This window comes from Schistocerca gregaria, chromosome 1 (assembly GCF_023897955.1).
Source record: "Schistocerca gregaria isolate iqSchGreg1 chromosome 1, iqSchGreg1.2, whole genome shotgun sequence".
In the NCBI taxonomy this organism is placed as follows: Eukaryota; Metazoa; Arthropoda; class Insecta; order Orthoptera; family Acrididae; genus Schistocerca; species Schistocerca gregaria.
The window spans coordinates 981,372,654-981,392,247 of NC_064920.1; the positions used below are offsets into that span (position 1 = coordinate 981,372,654).

The window sequence follows — 19,594 nt, forward strand, 5'->3', positions numbered from 1 at the left end:
GAAGTATTATTTACACATGCTTCACCTACAACGAAGGTCTCAAGTTTACTGTTGGACTAGTCAATATATACAATAACATAGGCACTGCAATATCTTATTTATCCGCCGATACTGGGCTAGCGACTTTCAAGTACAACGTGTGACCTGTACGGGAATGTACATAATGGATGCACGAGTACGGGTCGTAGACGCAGGGTTCACGGCCTATGGAAGTTTGGATCTGGCCGCGACTCGTTTATGGATAGCCAAATGGTACAATTGGCCTTAGGCTGTGGAGCGGTGCTATACGTCCCGGCCGCTCCGCGATTTTCCAGGTGTGTTGTTGCTTACTGCGCCACCGCTCTAGTGTTGAGTGTTATAGTTACATTCCTGACGTCCGATGGCTCTGTCGTATCAGAAAGCCACGATCAAGCTGCAGTTTGACACTACGTGCTCTAGACCCAAGGCCCAGGAAATAGATTTTTACGCGACGTGATACATGTTGACCCGAAAGAGCTGCTAGGTATCCATTTATCTATCATCTCCATCGCTGTCTACGGTACGTTCACTGACGACGAGGTCTGTGACAAATTTCTCAACCGCTCGACGGAAGGTTATATGTTCTGCCACTCTGACGGAAACGTGGGCGTGGTAACGCTTGAACGTGCTGGACTGGGAATACAAAATGTGTGTGTTTGAGCTACCATCTGAAGTTCCAGTCGATTTGGTCACCCTTGACCTTCGACACTATGGCACAGTCCTCGACCATACGGAAGAAAAATGGAAGACCATCGAAACTTACCCTGTCCTTAACGGGGTGCGGCAGGTCCGTATTGAATTGCACCTTCGTATCTCGCGATGACTGGCTGCCGGGCGATAATTATTTACGACTGTCAGCCGAGGACCTGCTCCGGATGTGGAGATGTGCGTACCGAATGCCTGCAACGCCGTCTCGTGCAGACGCCCTCTGCTGATCAGTTTGGACCGTCGATAGTGACCTCTATATCGATTACGTATGTTGCGGCGGCGAAGCAGCAGACGCCAGCTGTTTATGTCGAGCCTTCTATATTGGTGCAAGCCTTGGAGGCCCTTGCAGCAGTTCCTGAGGAGCCCCCTGCGTCTTCCAGCGCCGATGCCTCTGTTGCCCTCTCGTCGAACCCAGGCGCATCGACGGTGCGGTGGAATTTGAAGAACAGGATGGCGCGTCCACCCCCTACCCTGTGCCGGACACAGAGGCGAGACAGCGTAAACAGAAATCGCCGAAGCGGCTTAAGAAACGGCGCATAACGACCGACGCAGTAGAACGGCCCGAGGAAGCAATGATGGAGGATGAGGTGCGTCAGCTTATAAACCGATCCGACACGGCCGATACTAACGTGTCACACGGTTCGCTGTCTTCTCCCGCTACCGGTGGGACCGCGCACTATGTGGATGCGGGAGGTCACCGAAGCTCCGCCCCCGGGGATGCACCCACGACTACGTCTGCCTCTCGAGATCCAGTGGTATCGACCTCCCTGGGAGACTGGGCGCACAGGATGTAGATTCAGGATGCATTTAAGGACCCAGACGGTACACCGATGCCGTTGGCAACGTCTAGTTGACGGCGACAGACGTCTAGGTCGGCATGACACACGCACGTCGCTTCCTACCTCTACGTCCTGAAGACGCTCCACACCGCGTCTACTGCCCACCTGTAATACCAAGGATAGCCTCCCCCGACTTGATGGAACAGAAATACTGCCTCGCCACGAATAACGTGAACGCTGTTACTTATGCTCTCAAAACACGTATGTTGCAAGATATGTTGCGAGCTGCGGATCTGGGTGTCGTTTTCCTTCAAGAAGTCCGATCTGGACTCTATATCGATACCTACGGATATGACGCCTTCAGATGCTGGCGGAGTAGGTACGGCTATTCTGCTGAGGGAAGGGATTATGACAACTGATGTATCCTTTTTACCGTCTGTGCGGGAGGTCGCACTCACGGTTGGTACAATTCATCTGGTAAACCTGTATATTCCTTCACGCACCAACAGAAGGAGAGAAAGCCGTACCTTTTTTGCCGAAGACATAGCACTGCTCTTCCAGGGCAATGCGGACCACTTGGAAGTAGGCGTAGATTACAATTGTGTTCTCAGACCATCCGACCAGATGCCGCACTGTACCACCTGCCCAGCACTACAGGCGCTTGTAAAGGACATGGGTTTGTCACATGGGTCATACAGCACGGCGACCGAAAGGCATACACCAACTTTACTACTCCTTCCGCGAGCCGTTTGGATCGAGTTTACGGCACACTCGGCCTGCGATCGGCAGTTGTCGACGCTGAGATGTGGCCGGCAGCGTTCACGGACCACTTAGCGTATGTGTGTACTCTCGTCCTCTCCCGCTAACGCGTCCGATGAAGTAGAGGTCTGTGGCGCCTCAATGTGGCCCTTCTTGATGAGGTAAATTGCAGACGCGAAGTTGATTCCACATACAGCAGATGCCACCGGGATTACCCGCCAAAGGTTCCATACTTCAATGATGGTTATGATATGTCAAGCCCGCCTTGTGCCGAACATTACCCAGCTATGGACGAGATAGACCGCGCTGGTACACCGCGACCACTGATTTCCACTACACTGCGCTCCGCGAACTGACTGTGCAACCGCCGTCGCCGGAAAGACAATCGGCAGAGCACCACGTCAAGGCACAATTGTTACGTATCCCCGCCGTACGTCTCGAGGGTGTGCGAGCATGGGCGAGGACAACTGATGATGTTAGAGGAGAACGACCTTCCCTCCACCATATCATACAAGATAGGAAAAGACGCAAGAGGCAGCTCATTACGGATGTCGAGACAGGATGGCCGACAGGCTGAAACGCAAATGAACATCGTCCGAGCGTTCACGCAGTCATATACAGTTCTCTACGAGTGAGAGCACAACGTGGATGTGTGAGTCAGGGAAGTCCAGTCCGACCTACCAGTCTCTCGGAATCCGCAAGACGATGCTACGCTCCTGCAGGAGGTGACTTTGAAAGAACTACGAGAGGCTGTATTTCGCGGTGCTCCCAACAAAACACCAGGCCCTGACGGACTGTCTCTTGAATTTTACAAAAGGTTTTTTGATCTCATGGGCCCAATGTAGGTCAGGATGTACAGAGAACTCCTGAACCCCGATTTTCAAGCACCATCTGAATTCACTGACGGTCTCTTCATTCCGGTGCCCAAACCCGGAGGAGCCTGTCGCCCACTTGTTTTTCGACAATTGACGATGCTAAACACCGACTGCAAACTGTTGACACGCATCCTCCGTGAGAGACTCAGATCTACAGTAATGGTGACCATTCACACTGATCAAACCTGCCTCGGACGCAACACTAATGTGTTTACGACTTTTGAGCACGTATATAGACATGGTGACGCAGATGCAAACATGCCGTCTCCACGGCGCTCTTGTTGCGCTGAATTTTGACCACGCTTTCGATCGCGTCAGACATAGTTTTCTGCGTCCAGTAATAGAACATATCGGTATCCCACGTGCGACAACATCTGTTGTGCTTTGTTTAATCCATGGGGCGGTCACGAGAATTATGGTAAACGGCTATTTGTCCGTATCGACAGGTCCGTCAGACAGGGCTGTCTTCTTTCTGCCATGTTATTCGTCAGTGCCCTCGAACCAGCTCGTCACGGACTGCGGAGACGCATGGAAGATCTTAGCTTCCGCTCTGTGACCTTTCGATGTGACGCATACGTCGATGATATGATGTTCTTAGCACGAACTGGTGACCAAATACCAACGGCGCTTTCCTGGCTCGAACAGTATGGGGCAGTTGCAGGTAGTGTGATAAACCTCCGGGATCAAGCTACGTGGGGGTGGGACGAGGTTTGCCTGCAGAACTGGATGTACCCTGAGAAAGGTCTCAATGCTCAAATGTTTAGGGATATCGCCCCTTCAAAAAATACAACGTACCATGGCATTTACATATCGTAAGGTCTTACGACGACTCCGCCTAGAGACTCGCCTCAACAAATTTAGATAGCTGGACATTTTGAAACGCACTCAGTACGTCAAGGTGTACATGACTTCTCAACTTAACCATTACGCCCACGTATTACCGATGACAGACACGATGGCTTCCAGGATGCGGGCAGTGTTTTGACAAGTGGTGAACGCTGGTGCAGTTTTCAAGATGCGTTTTGTTATTCTTACTTTACCCTTCCACAAAGGAGGTGTTGGATCCACTCACGTCAAACACAGAGCGTTGGCGTTCTACCCTCGCTCAGTGCGGCGATTCTGGATTTCACCAACAGACAGTCTTCCTGGCATCCTGATAGCAGAGGTGGCCCCACACACGCTGTGCCCACCGGTACCTTTGGACATTTATCGCCCTCGCTATCACATATTTAGACGTTTTTCGTGGAGCACAGCTGTATGTTGGGGGTTATACCGGTGACGCGGAATTCGACAGCAAAGATTTATTATAATGTTCTCCAATGCTGGAATCCGGCTAGCGACACTATGTAACGTCACCCCACACTTGACTGGACGCGGGTTTGGTGAACCACCCATGCGCCCTTCTTGTCCACTTTCGTGCGTGAAGCAAAGCAAGCGCTGTATTGTTTGTGATATACAGAGTGCGAGCGACTGTTCCGCGACTTATCCCAGTTCACTGATAGCAGCGTCACGTCACATTAACGAGTCTGCGCGTAGTGCACAAGTATTGCAACACAATTAAGTATAAAATTAAAAGTCAAAATTTACGTTTAAAACTTTGTTAAAATATAGTTCAGTATAATAATGTTACAAATATCAAGTCTTTATGTACATGGACTTGACAGTTTCCGTAAAGATGCAGTTTTAAGAAAAACTAAATGGCACTAAATAATAAAGCTAGAAAGCCAGAATTTGGTCAGAATGTGCCTATGGAGCTCATAAATGAGTGGTGCAAGTTTCAAAGCTAAAAAACGAAGATTAACACTGGAATCCACGTTTTTAGGAAAAATGGAAGGCGCTAAATTTGGTTTATGCTTAAGTTCATCGTAAAAATCATAACTAAGAGACCACGTTAAGCTACTTCTTATAATTTTTGAGTAATTAAGTAAAAACCAGATTTGGAACTAAAATATACCCATTTATAGTAGATTAAGTACCTGTAATTTATTAGTAGAGCGTTTTGGCTAAATCAGATGATAAAACCTACAAAATAATAGAGCTATATCAAATTGTAGATTTGCAGTATTAATTACAGCCAATACAAGTCCTAGTAAAGGTATGGTTCAGAAGTAACGATCTACCGTTAGATCCACTACAAAAATTCTAGAAGGCAAAAGTTTTATTCAAGCGAGCTGAAACTTATTCTGGACTTTCAAACAACTTACCTGAATACATGTAAAAATTAATAAGTTTCTGAATTAATTAACAACTATGATATTAAAGATTATGTGTACGCGAAAGCGGTCGTTCTGAGGCTGCTGCCGTGTATTAAAGCAGTTGACAACAGATGTTCCCTCGGTCGTCCGCTGTGGAACCTATGTAAATACAGCCCGAGAGGCACTAAGAAGTAGAGATGGGCAAACTGAAACACATAACTGTTTCTAAACAAATGAAACAGTACAATGTAATGTTTCGAAACGCTGTTTCGAAATAATGAAACAGTTTGTGTTTTGTAATTCGTATCGGCCTTCACATTATATCATCTTGAGTGTCTACTATATAAATATTGTTATAAAAACACAAATGAGGTGCGAGACCGCCAATCATATCGCAGAAAGTATGAAACTTTCACTTAGGTGTCTTTGCAGTTCCATATTTCCTGTAGCAAATGCGCTGCTTTCGTGTCATGTGACTTTCATACTTTCCAATTGGCCGAGGTCAGACTAAATATGTTTGACATAACAGATTTTGCCAAACTCGTTTCCCTGTCTTCTAGTGCATAACTTTGATAGGTTTTATGAGTGATAATCAGTGTGTCCTCTTGAAAAGGCATATCATGAGATATAATTTATTGAGATAACATTCTGGGAAGCGAGGCACTGAATTAACATTTATGAGTGTGCCACTCACACTTTTACTACTCACAGTTAAATTTTCCATTGTTTGTCACACAGAGCAGGATGCAAAGTGACTGATGCCACACAGATCAAAAAATTACCGTAACAGACTGAAGGATATAGCACAATGGTCAAGTATGGCAGTTTCTCATCAAACATTCACAAGTTAGCTGGATACATCTAATAGTAAGTACACTTGCAGAACTGGAAAACATTTCAAGGTAACTGAAATGCAGAGATAGGTATGTTTCTTTGAAATATAAAATCCAGACTAAAATTTAAAACAATTCATAGAGTGAAATGACTTTGTGATTCCTATATCGTGCCAGATCTGCCTCTACACCACTTATAGTTCTTGCTAAAGAAGTTTCTTTGAGGTACAGGTACATGGAGATCCCTCAAGTACTGACAGCAAGCAGATGTATTACCATTTTATTATAAACTTCCCCAGGAAATCAGAGATGAAGTTACGTTGCTGCTGAAATGCAATTTTTATCACAGTATCTGAACGCCAAAAACAAAAGTATCGAAGTACCATTGTTGATTTGCCTTAGAATTATTTATCATTCACAAGTATGAAGATGCCTACAGTGTCGTAACCAAACACAGCACATTTATAAAAATAAACACACCAACATATACATATATAAATCAGATAATTATTCTCAAACATATAAATGAATAAATAACATACTAAAAAAATTAAACTCACTGAATGGTGAGCAAAAACGTGTCTTCTGTGAGCAACAAATTTGAGAAAAATGTTCTTGTAAGGTAGTTACATGCACAATTTAGTGGACTAAACAAAATACAATCAAATATAAATTCAGCGCACTCGGTCCAGAGAAGAACAAAATCAATTGAAATTTTACTGTTTCATTTCTGAGTAGATCTGCTGTACCTGTTCTAAGTTGTAGTTTAGAAATGTCATTTTTGATACTTTTTCGTTTGAAAGACGGGATCGTTTATTTGTTATTGTTTGCCCCTGCTTTGAAAATACGCGCTCACATGGAACGGAAGTGGCCATAATACAAAGACGTCGTTTCATTATTTCAAACAGTGTAGGAAACAACACATGATTTTCTTTCCACCACATCAATGGATCTTGTGATCTGTGTATCAGTGGTATCTTCATATATTTATCAAGCTCGACTATAATTGCAGCACGTGGATTGTCTACACTTTGGATCAAGCTACCTACAGCTTGGACAAAATCCTGCCAAATGTTGCCACTGTTAGAGGTGAATGTGCTCACCACAACTGGTTTGGCTGATGGTGGATTTTCTGTAGAACACCGAGTGGGTTTCTGTCGTATTGCAGAGCATTTGTTAATTATGGCATCTTTTGTTTCTTTTAATCGATGCCCAGTTTTTGGAAAACCATGTTCCCTGAATCGAGGATCCAATAACGTTGCTTCACAAGCAATTGCTTGATCTGCATACTTTTGAACGAGGCGGGTACAGATTCCGTCCTCAAGTTTAGCAATTATTGTATTAGTGCCTTCATTGCTGTGATCTGAGTTTTTCAGTCTCAGACAACGACTTTGTAAACCTTTGCTTAATGAGACAACTTTCGACAAGATTATATTTCTTTCACTGCTAATTTCTGTTGTGACTTGTTCAAAAGGAGATAGTATTTCACAATATTTTTCAGTAACTAACCAGTCTTCGTTGGACAGTTTTGTTTGTGAATCCACACTGATGATGGTGAGGGTGATTTGCAAAGGCTCTTTGAGTTTCAAAAGCCTGTCAAACATTTCATACGTGAAATTCCATCTCGTAGGGCAATATTGCTTCGGTGTTGAAATAGGGAATCCCATTTGCTTCTGAATATTGCGTAATTTCTCAAGTGCTTGAGGATTTATTTTGAAAAATTCCACTATTGACTTCACTTTTGCCCTTGTGTCTGTAATTGGTTCAAGGCTTGCTTGCACAATTAAATTCAGTGTATGTGCAAAACAAGGTACATGCCACCATTTGCACATCATCACTGCCTTCACCATGTTAGGTGCATTATCTGTAGTGCAAGCTACAATTTTATTGGTAATACCTCAAGTTGAAGTCACATTCTGTAATTCACTAGAAATGTCTTCTGCTGTATGCTTGTCATGGAATTTTAAACTAGATAACAAACATTACTTCAGATTGCAGTTTTCATCAATGAAGTGAGCAGTCCCTGCAATGTAAGTATCAATTTTCACAGATAGTGCAGATGTAGGATGCAGCTTGCACTGCAGATCTTACTCTCACTAGTGTGCTGTCGAGCACTTGAGAGAGTAAACTGTGGGAGAGTGTTTTCCTGCTGGGAGGTACATAGTTTTCATTTAATAAATAAGTCATTTTTCTAAACTCTACACTCTCAACTACATTAAATGGAAGGTATACTTTAACAACAAGTCTTAAAATCTGTTCGTCTATTTTGGCTCGTTTGGATGAAGACACTGGTCTTGATGCAAATCCAGTAATCTTTGTTTGTCTACCACACCTACCCAGAACTGAACTGGTGGAAGTGATGGGTATTTCTTGTACAGATTGTTCATCTTGACAGACAGGCACTGAAATGGCAGATTCCTGAACAGTTGCTGCGGAAACTGAACTGGCTTCTTCACTGGGCAGATTCATAAAAACTGATTTCGGACGAGTTTCACTTAAAATAACTGTTGGATGCTTATGTCGCTAGTGTCTGTTTAAACAAGAAGTTGAACTACTGTAAACGCCAACACTGCCGAGGACAAGTTACAGTTAATTTTCTCAGGATTTATCTTCATAAAATAACCCCACACCGGGCTTCGTAATGCCATAGCTGAAGACAGAAGAACCAACACGAACTGCACTGGAGGCGGGAACAAACTGCAGAAACAACGGATACGCTACTGGGATTCCCAAATTTCATTAGTATGGATAATATATTCCCGGCCTGCTAATATTCAAGCACACAAAAGAAATCATTTTGGAGAATAGGCACATTGACTATAGACTCATGAATAAAGCCACATTATTCGAAAAAATAACAAAATATGAGAGAAAAAAATTTTTTGTCGCTCAAGGTGTTTCAAATCATTACTACACTCCTGGAAATGGAAAAAAGAACACATTGACACCGGTGTGTCAGACCCACCATACTTGCTCCGGACACTGCGAGAGGGCTGTACAAGCAATGATCACACGCACGGCACAGCGGACACACCAGGAACCGCGGTGTTGGCCGTCGAATGGCGCTAGCTGCGCAGCATTTGTGCACCGCCGCCGTCAGTGTCAGCCAGTTTGCCGTGGCATACGGAGCTCCATCGCAGTCTTTAACACTGGTAGCATGCCGCGACAGCGTGGACGTGAACCGTATGTGCAGTTGACGGACTTTGAGCGAGGGCGTATAGTGGGCATGCGGGAGGCCGGGTGGACGTACCGCAGAATTGCTCAACACGTGGGGCGTGAGGTCTCCACAGTACATCGATGTTGTCGCCAGTGGTCGGCGGAAGGTGCACGTGCCCGTCGATCTGGGACCGGACCGCAGCGACGCACGGATGCACGCCAAGACCGTAGGATCCTACGCAGTGCCGTAGGGGACCGCACCGCCACTTCCCAGCAAATTAGGGACACTGTTGCTCCTGGGGTATCGGCGAGGACCATTCGCAACCGTCTCCATGAAGCTGGGCTACGGTCCCGCACACCGTTAGGCCGTCTTCCGCTCACGCCCCAACATCGCGCAGCCCGCCTCCAGTGGTGTCGCTACAAGCGTGAATGGAGGGACGAATGGAGACGTGTCGTCTTCAGCGATGAGAGTCGCTTCTGCCTTGGTGCCAATGATGGTCGTATGCGTGTTTGGCGCCGTGCAGGTGAGCGCCACAATCAGGACTGCATACGACCGAGGCACACAGGGCCAACACCCGGCATCATGGTGTGGGGAGCGATCTCCTACACTGGCCATACACCACTGGTGATCGTCGAGGGGACACTGAATAGTGCACGGTACATCCAAACCGTCATCGAACCCATCGTTCTACCATTCCTAGACCGGTGAGAGAACTTGCTGTTCCAACAGGACAATGCACGTCCGCATGTATCCCGTGCCACCCAACGTGCTCTAGAAGGTGTAAGTCAACTACCCTGGCCAGCAAGATCTCCGGATCTGTTCCCCATTGAGCATGTTTGGGACTGGATGAAGCGTCGTCTCACGCGGTGTGCACGTCCAGCACGAACGCTGGTCCAACTGAGGCGCCAGGTGGAAAAGGCATGGCAAGCCGTTCCAAAGGACTACATCCAGCATCTCTACGATTGTCTCCATGGGAGAATAGCAGCATGCATTGCTGCGAAAGGTGGATATACACTGTACTAGTGCCGGCATTGTGCATGCTCTGTTGCCTGTGTCTATGTGCCTGTGGTTCTGTCAGTGTGATCATGTGATGTATCTGACCCCAGGAATGTGTCAATAAAGTTTCCCCTTCCTGGGACAATGAATTCACGGTGTTCTTATTTCAATTTCCAGGAGTGTATAAATCCACCATGCTTCCCAATCCTTCCCGTTCACCATTACATCATCAATGATCCGTCATTCACATTGCTTAAAAGTACATTCAGTTTGCGTATATGTCTAAAAACTGCCACTCTACGCCTTTTTTAATTCAAAATGCTGTAGGTTTACTTGAGTCTTTTAATGTGGTTGCCCTACATGAACAGAGAAGCATATGTTATAGGACATGTGTAATTTAACTGAATGTTTTCACACTTTTATTATTTTGAATGCGAATAGTGTGCTTTATTTTATTGTTTGTTAGTGTTTCTAAAGCAAATATTTCGCCATTTGGGAATAGAGCGGTCAATTAGAAACGAAACTTTATTTTCGGAAATCTTAAACTTCATGCTGTTGTGTGTTAAAAAGATTTCGACACTGTTGAAAGAGTTGATGAAGTAGTATATTAAACGTATTTCCGTATCTGTGCCGTGCCCGAATCTCGTCCGAGACAAAGCGAAATGAAACATCACTGTTTCGATACAATTAGTCCGTTCCAAGCACAAGTGGACTGAAATACCGTTATTTTGAAACAACGATACAGTTTCTGTGGCTGGCTCGAGATCGAATCTGGTTCCGTTATCCGACAAAAAGTGGAATGAAACACCACTGTTTCGTAACAGTGAAACATAGCAGTTTCGAAACAGTGAAACAGTTACACGTATCGATTCACTGTATCGAAACATAGAAACAGTGGCCAAGTCTAGTAAGAAGGTCACTTCGCACTCAGCCACTGTAAGATCCACGTCTGTTATACGTCGGATCGCGCTCTGCCTCGGATGACGTCAGAGCCGGACTGTGACAAATCGTGTATTTGTGGTAAAAACGGATAATGAACTTGCGATGACTGAACACCGTCCTGGATCGCTTAGAATTCGTCAAAGTAGCTGTTAGGCTAGGTTAATACACTTGTTCAATTTTGTCTGTTAATCAGCTTTCCTGAAGCGCTGTTTCACTATTTACAGTATGTTTAACGTACTAATTAACTCCCTTGAAAATATGTAACGGAGGATAAGTATTCTAACAACAAAATGAAGATGAGTTCGCGGAATAACTATTGAAGTAATCGAAGACGTTTGCTGTGTGACAAAACTTGCTCTTCCAATATGGACAGTATATTTTGTGTATCGACAGAACACTGATGGGCTGTTAAGTTGTTTGCTAGGGCTTCCTGTAACAAAAAAATGGCCCGATCTGTTTTTTTTTTTTTTGCCAATCACAGAATAGCTCACGAAGTGATCACCAGACACGCAAAACACTAAAAATATTGTCAAATTTGTTTTTCATTACTTGTTCTACTCTGGCGGAACCAGTCCATTGGTCAAACTAGAGGAGGGTGTAATGAAAATCGAGATTTTCATCGTTGTGAATTGTCTGACTAGAGAATTGTTTGTATGGTTGTTTTACTATCTTGCCGCATATTGCTTGGTACGACATTGCAAGTTGTAAAGTTTGCGTTCCCGTCCTTCCCTGTACATCGAATTAGCACAGACGAGATTTTTACCACTGTTTCGTTCCTTCACAGCGACGGATCTCTTCAACAACCCAAAGCTGGTGGCGGACGTGCGGGAGAACTTCACGACTCTCGTGGGCCAGCACCTGCGCCTGCCGACAGAGCAGCAGAGGGCCGAAGCGGCCGCCAAGCTGCAGGACTTCTACTTCAAAGGCAAAGGCTTCAGTCTAGAGGACCCGCAAGCAGTCTATGACGTGAGTGCAGAAAGTACTGCAATTACTTGAAAAGGTGTTATGATTATCCAACATGGTTGCTCTAAGGTCGGTGAAGTTTGGAGACAAAGAAGTGAGCGATTGTAAAGCAATAAAAAAGGGAAACTGAACCATGGTATCTCACTGAAAAAGCGTTTTCGACGGTTCGAGTAGTCATTAATTATCCTACATAGACCACTAACGCAGCTTAAAGGTGCCATTGTACCTATCCGCCTTGCGCCTAGACGTCATGCCTCACACGCAAGAAGAGACAAGCTTGTAGGTTGACGCCTCTTTCGGGACAAGTGGACATGCGTAATTCCATTCACACCTGTAAAGAACCGTGAAAGCTATTCCAACGGTTAACGTGTCCACTACTAGCAGCACATGTAGCTGCCATAGGTACAGTCATGCTCATAAATTAAGGATAATTTAAGAAAGTGGTGCCACACAACGTGGTACTACACAAAACTGGCGCTAATAGCATAGGCACATAGGGAACACACACGACACAGATCTGTAAGTCCAAGGAATTGTTGACAAGTTGAGAAAACCGTCCCGAAACACATGTGCTACAAAACGCCACTGTTTCCTGTGCATGTACCCCGACATAAGTGTGGGATATGATCATCATGCACACATACACAGGCCGCACAACTGGTTGGCATACTCTGGATCAGGTGATCGAGCAGTTGCTGGGATATAGCCTCCCATTCTTGCACCAGTGCCTATCGGAGCTCCTGAAGTGTCGTAGGGGTTTAAAGACGTGCAGCGATACGTCGACCGAGAGCATCCCAGACATACTGGATGAGGTTTAGGTCTGGAGAACAGGCAGGCCACTCCATTCGCCTGATATCTTCTGTTTCAAGGTACTCCTCCACGATGGCAGCTCGGTGGGACCGTGCGTTATCATCCATCAGAAGGAAGATGGGACCCACTGCACCCCTGAAAAGGCGGACATACTGGTGCAAAATGACTTCCGGATACACCTGACCAGTTACAGTTCCTCTGTCAGACATGCAGGTGTGTACGTGCACCAATCATAGTCCCACCCCACACCATCATACCACGACCTCCATACAGTGGTTGGTATCTGGTTCCTGGTTCATGAACACCCGCCGAGAATCACTGTTCAGACTATAGCTGGGCTCGTCCGTGAACATAACCTGGAACCACTGTCCCAAAGACCATGTACTGTGTTTTTGACACCAGGCTTTACGGGCTCTCCTGTGAGCAAGGTTCAGTGGAATTCACCTTGCAGGTCTCTGGGCGAATAAACCATGTCTGTTCAGTCGTCTGTAGACTGTATGTCTGGAGACAACTGTTCCAGTGCATGCGGTAAGGTCCCGAGCAAGGCTACTCGTAATACTCCGTGATTATCTGCGGGCACTGGTGGTGAGATACCGGTCTTCTTGTGGTGTTGTACATTGCGGACGCCCCGTACTGTAGCGCCTGGACACGTTTCCTGTCTGCTAGAATCGTTGCCATAATCTTGAGATCACATTTTGTGGCACACTGACTTGCTACGACCTGCTGTGTTTGACTAGCCTCCAGTCGCCCTAGTATTCTACCCCTCATAACGTCATCAATATGTGTTCTTTGAGCCATTTTCAACACACAGTTACCATTAGCACGTCTGAAAACGTCGTCTGCACACTCGCTCGCTGCACCGTACTCTGACATGCATCTACACACTTCTGCGTATGTGGACTGTTGCCAACGCCACGACCGCAGGTCAAATGCACCGCATGGTCATAACCCTAGGTGATTTAAACCCGCAAACCGACCACCAGAGCGTTGTTTCACCATTAGCATTATTCTTAATTTATGAGCAGAGTGTATATTTTGAGACAAAGACCAAATTCAATGAAGAAGCCCGAGTATTTCGATAATTAATACCTTCTGTTTAATGTATGTATAAGCGCTGTGGAAGAGCTAAATGTGGAAAGACGTATTCTATTTAATAACTGTACTCGTTATTTTCAAGTAATGTTTCACCGGCTTGAGCCATTAATAACGATGATAATTACACTCCTGGAAATGGAAAGAAGAACACATTGACACCAGTGTGTCAGACCCACCATACTTGCTCCGGACACTGCGAGAGGGCTGTACAAGCAATGATCACACGCACGGCACAGCGGACACACCAGGAACCGGGGTGTTGGCCGTCGAATGGCGCTAGCTGCGCAGCATTTGTGCACCGCCGCCGTCAGTGTCAGCCAGTTTGCCGTGGCATACGGAGCTCCATCGCAGTCTTTAACACTGGTAGCATGCCGCGACAGCGTGGACGTGAACCGTATGTGCAGTTGACGGACTTTGAGCGAGGGCGTATAGTGGGCATGCGGGAGGCCGGGTGGACATACCGCCGAATTGCTCAACACGTGGGGCGTGAGGTCTCCACAGTACATCGATGTTGTCGCCAGTGGTCGGCGGAAGGTGCACGTGCCCGTCGACCTGGGACCGGACCGCATCGACGCATGGATGCACGCCAAGACCGTAGGATCCTACGCAGTGCCGTAGGGGACCGCACCGCCACTTCCCAGCAAATTAGGGACACTGTTGCTCCTGGGGTATCGGCGAGGACCATTCGCAACCGTCTCCATGAAGCTGGGCTACGGTCCCGCACACCGTTAGGCCGTCTTCCGCTCACGCCCCAACATCGTGCAGCCCGCCTTCAGTGGTGTCGCGACAGGCGTGAATGGAGGGACGAATGGAGACGTGTCGTCTTCAGCGATGAGAGTCGCTTCTGCCTTGGTGCCAATGATGGTCGTATGCGTGTTTGGCACCGTGCAGGTGAGCGCCACAATCAGGACTGCATACGACCGAGGCACACAGGGCCAACACCCGGCATCATGGTGTGGGGAGCGATCTCCTACACTGGCCGTACACCTTTGGTGATCGTCGAGGGGACACTGAATAGTGCACGGTACATCCAAACCGTCATCGAACATATCGTTCTACCATTCCTAGACCGGCAAGGGAACTTGCTGTTCCAACAGGACAATGCACGTCCGCATGTATCCCGTGCCACCCAACGTGCTCTAGAAGGTGTAAGTCAACTACCCTGGCCAGCAAGATCTGCGGATCTGTCCCCCATTGAGCATGTTTGGGACTGGATGAAGCGTCGTCTCACGCGGTCTGCACGTCCAGCACGAACGCTGGTCCAACTGAAGCGCCAGGTGGAAATGGCATGGCAAGCCGTTCCACAGGACTACATCCAGCATCTCTACGATCGTCTCCATGGGAGAGTAGCAGCGTGCATTGCTGCGAAAGGTGGATATACACTGTACTAGTGCCGACATTGTGCATGCTCTGTTGCCTGTGTCTATGTGCCTGTGGTTCTGTCAGTGTGATCATGTGATGTATCTGACCCCAGGAATGTGTCAATAAAGTTTCCCCTTCCTGGAACAATGAATTCACTGTGTTCTTATTTCAATTTCCAGGAGTGTAGAAAACAAGGAGACGCTATACTAGTAAGTTAGCTCTTACACTTCGTATCCTTGCTACTGTGGGCACTTGCCCTAGTTTAAGTTCCAGTTCATGGTATCTATTACATCCAAATCTAACGTCAGGGTCTAGTCAAGCCTCTGGAAAACTACACAAAACTAGGTCGACGCATTTGTTCTCTTAAAAACAAGATGCCTAAGGTTTGCATGCAGCAGTCAAAGAATATGCAAATATGTAGTTATTTCTTAACATGTAACACTGTAGAAAATGAAGTACTAAAACGGTAACTCTTTTAAATTTACATATAAATCGGTCAAATGGCATTAACGTTTTGGTGTGTGTGTGTGTGTGTGTGTGTGTGTGAGCACGCCACTGTTGGGAGTGGGATTTGTTGGAGGAGAGGTTGTGCGGCAACATGTGGTTCTGTTGTATCCAGAGGAAGCAACTCTTTCAGTTATAATTACATTTTCAGTGTTCTTATATTTGCTCTAGTCGACGCAAACAATTTTTGAAACAAAGCGGCTCCTAAAGAAACTAGGGCGGCTTCGGTACATCATGAAGCCCGGAATCTCCCTATCTTCAGCATGTAATGGTCGGAGTATGCACGAAGGCGTTTTATTTTATTCAGGTTCGCGTTTATCATTTACAGTTTGTTTTCATGTGTGAGGAAATGTAGACAGTCGTTTTCTTTCACGCTGTCTTTATATTCTGCAGGTGGATAAATAAAAAAGTGATACATTCTCTTATATTCTTTTTTAACTACAAGTGCCCTTCCTAGAATAGTTATGTATGAACTACTCTTCACCGCAGGACTTCTGTTAAAGATTCTGTACTTTTCTGAATCTGTTTCGTTTCCATTTTGGTATCTGGTCTCTTGTAAGGCTAGCATGTAAATGTTTCTCTCTTTAAAAACATTAGTCAGTAGCTTTAATTTAGCTGTTTTTAGGAGCATGTTGGTGTTCAGGATTCCTATCAAGAGTGTTGGTTTCGGATGTATCTTCTGTGTTGTTACCCTGGAGAACGCGGACTCTTTCAAACGATGTTCCAGGCTCTCCAGAATCAATGGCCTGGTTGCGTCACTCATGGAAGATTTTCTTTTCTGCTTACCTCTTGGAGTAGTCTTTACCGAGAGTGTTTCCATCATGCCATAAGTTGAAGACAGTTGAGAGAATGGGCAAAGCACACTCCCCAGATTTAACACTGAGGTTGTTAGCCTCAGAGTTAATTTCATGCTGCCCCTAATAGGAACAACAGATGCTGCATGGCTTTTACTTCACAGTTTTGCATCTCCTGAGCGTTTGCACTACCCCTGAAAGGAGGGGTTGTTTTATCCAACAGCTCAGCCGTTCCGACGATCATCATCTCCGCATTCACTGCCACTGAAGTCTTCGCCTTAGCTCTAACAGGGACCATCAGGTGGTGTTCATGAAAACCACCTCAGCTGTATTGCTACACATTTTTTGTGTTACACGCGGTTTCATTCGTTGACAATCTTTAGGCTGCCGATTTGTGCTAGAGTCGAGATTACAATTGCTTGTGCCTTGGCTACAGCACAATTCGGCAACTGGAAGATGTTCAACCAACGAAATCGAATGTAACACAATAAAGTTATGATAATATAACCGATGTGGTTTTCATTAATCATTAACATTATTGTCAACTGTAGTGCTCAACATGAACGAGATTATTTGTTCACAAGGTACTATAATCCAGGGCAAGGGAACCATTGTTTTTTAACGAGGTGTCACTCCTCCCACTCATCCTTTATCAACTGGTCTTGGGGCCAGCTACGGGGGAGCTGAATGTACATGTCATTGTCAATAATTTCTAATCGTTGCACTATTTTCACTTACAATTAGATACCCATTCTTTTTGTGTGTTCTAGACTGATCTAACGAACATTGTCTTGCAACAACTATCAAATGAAATAAAAATGCTCTTGCAATCAAAGATTAGCATAAATATTGCTACATTATTTTGTCTTTCACCTACGTGTAGAGGTAGCATCAGCAATTATCAACGGCACCAAAATGCAAAAGGTAATGAATCACTGCATTAAAGACACTTAACGTGTATCTACAGGACTTGTAGCCTTTAACTGACAAAAAAATTGTCATGATGATCTCCTTATTTCCACATGTACTACATCTAAATTCATCCAGCTGCCTTACACCGAAACAGCTAAGAGCATATCATTTAGTATCAGTTCTACCTGCTGAGCCTTTACTTGTAATCCTGCTAACATGGCATGGTTTACCCCGTCTCTATTTGACAAATAATTCAGCCAATTCAAGTACAGAGTTATCCTAGCCTGAAACCGTTTTAGCTATGAGTGGGAGCATGCCTCATCTCACGAAAATATGATAACATTTCAATATCAATCGAAGCTGACTGGATAGGAGCAGATCCTCTACTCACATCCTTCTACTGCCTGATCCACCACTACCTCGCAAAGCTGCTGGTCAACTCGGCGGAGGTTCGAGTCCTTCCTCAGGCACGGGTGTGTGTGTTTGTCCTTAGGATAATTTAGGTTAAGTAGTGTGTAAGTTTAGGGACTGATGACTTAGCAGTACACTGGACTCGCATTCGGCAGGACGACGGTTCAATCCCGCGTCTGGACATCCTGATTTAGGTTTTCCGTGATTTCCCTAAATTACTCCAGGCAAATGCTAGGATGGTTCCTCTGAAAGGGCACGGCCGACTTCCTTCCCCATCCTTCCCTAATCCGATGAGACCGATGACCACGCTGTCTGGTCTCCTTCCCCAAACCAACCAACCAACCAACATAGCAGTTCAGTTAAGTCCCGTAAGATTTCACAATTTTTTTTTCTGGTCAGCTCAGGTGGCTGCCGACAAATGACAGTCTCTCAGGCCAAGTCGTCCTTCCTGAACCGGTTCGTATCTGTAACGTCCCTAGCCACCATTCCTACAACATGCCGACACAACATACATTCACATTATGCTACCAACTGCAGTGCAAAAAATGGTGGGAGTGGAAAGAGGCTGGGGGCTGTGTGAGTGTAAGTGCATAAAAATACTTAAATATATTTAGTAATCAAATTCAACAACTGTGAGTGCATACACAAGATGACACAAGTAAGGTATTCAGTGCTCAGTATACCAAACTGTACAAATTAATATCTAATACAATAGTCACACAATAAAATAATCTGCATCTTTGTATTTCACCACCTTTATAGCAAAGGATACAATATTATACCAAAAGTAATTACACAACAGTAAAAGAAGAACAAGAAAACAACACAATGATAAATCTTAATCCAGAATAAGAAAGAATAAAATATACCCAACCAAAGGAGACACGCTAACCAATACTAAACCACTTTTGGGCACAATCAATGAGAATAACAGAACAGTGAACACTATCAGCAAGGAGAGATTACAATTTCATTCTACACAACAACAATAACATAAACTCTTCCTGTCTTAACGAACTAGGCGCACAGCAGCCCCACCGTAGCTGGAAATTGTGATCTCTTGGTATTTTCATTTGTCCAACCAACGCTCTAGAAGACTGCACTGATCACAAGCAGTAAATTTTCTTTTAACTCTGACAGTTGGAAACATACTGCAGCTAACAACACTATACTCCTGGTCACTCTGTGTTCTCTGCGTCCTCGAAGCCTGGTACCATCCACTGCTCCAGACCAGAGTGAAATGAATGCAAGTTCACCAAACTGTGTCATTACTTTGCTTTGCGAGTTCCTGCTTCGCAACATGAAGCCGGCTGTTCTCCAGAGAAGACTGGCAATCTTTCAACTGCCTCTGCTCTGCCGTGGCTCCCTCTGATGACGACAGCGGTCACCCCATCCTCTGTCTACTCAGGGTCGCTAGCACCGCCCAGAAGATCGTTGTCCAGCTATGCTGGGGACAAACAAGCTCGTCCGGCACGCCACAC

At 45.5% G+C, this 19,594-nt stretch overlaps 1 protein-coding gene across 1 annotated transcript in view; it reads left to right on the forward strand.

The window, feature by feature from the left end:
- LOC126311221 (esterase B1-like) overlaps nt 1–19,594 on the forward strand; it is a 100,822-nt gene that overhangs the window by 51,280 nt on the left and 29,948 nt on the right. Inside the window, exon 7 of the mRNA XM_049992215.1 lies at nt 12,047–12,228. Coding sequence (XP_049848172.1) covers nt 12,047–12,228 — 182 coding nt within the window. The remainder of the gene's footprint in view (nt 1–12,046; nt 12,229–19,594) is intronic.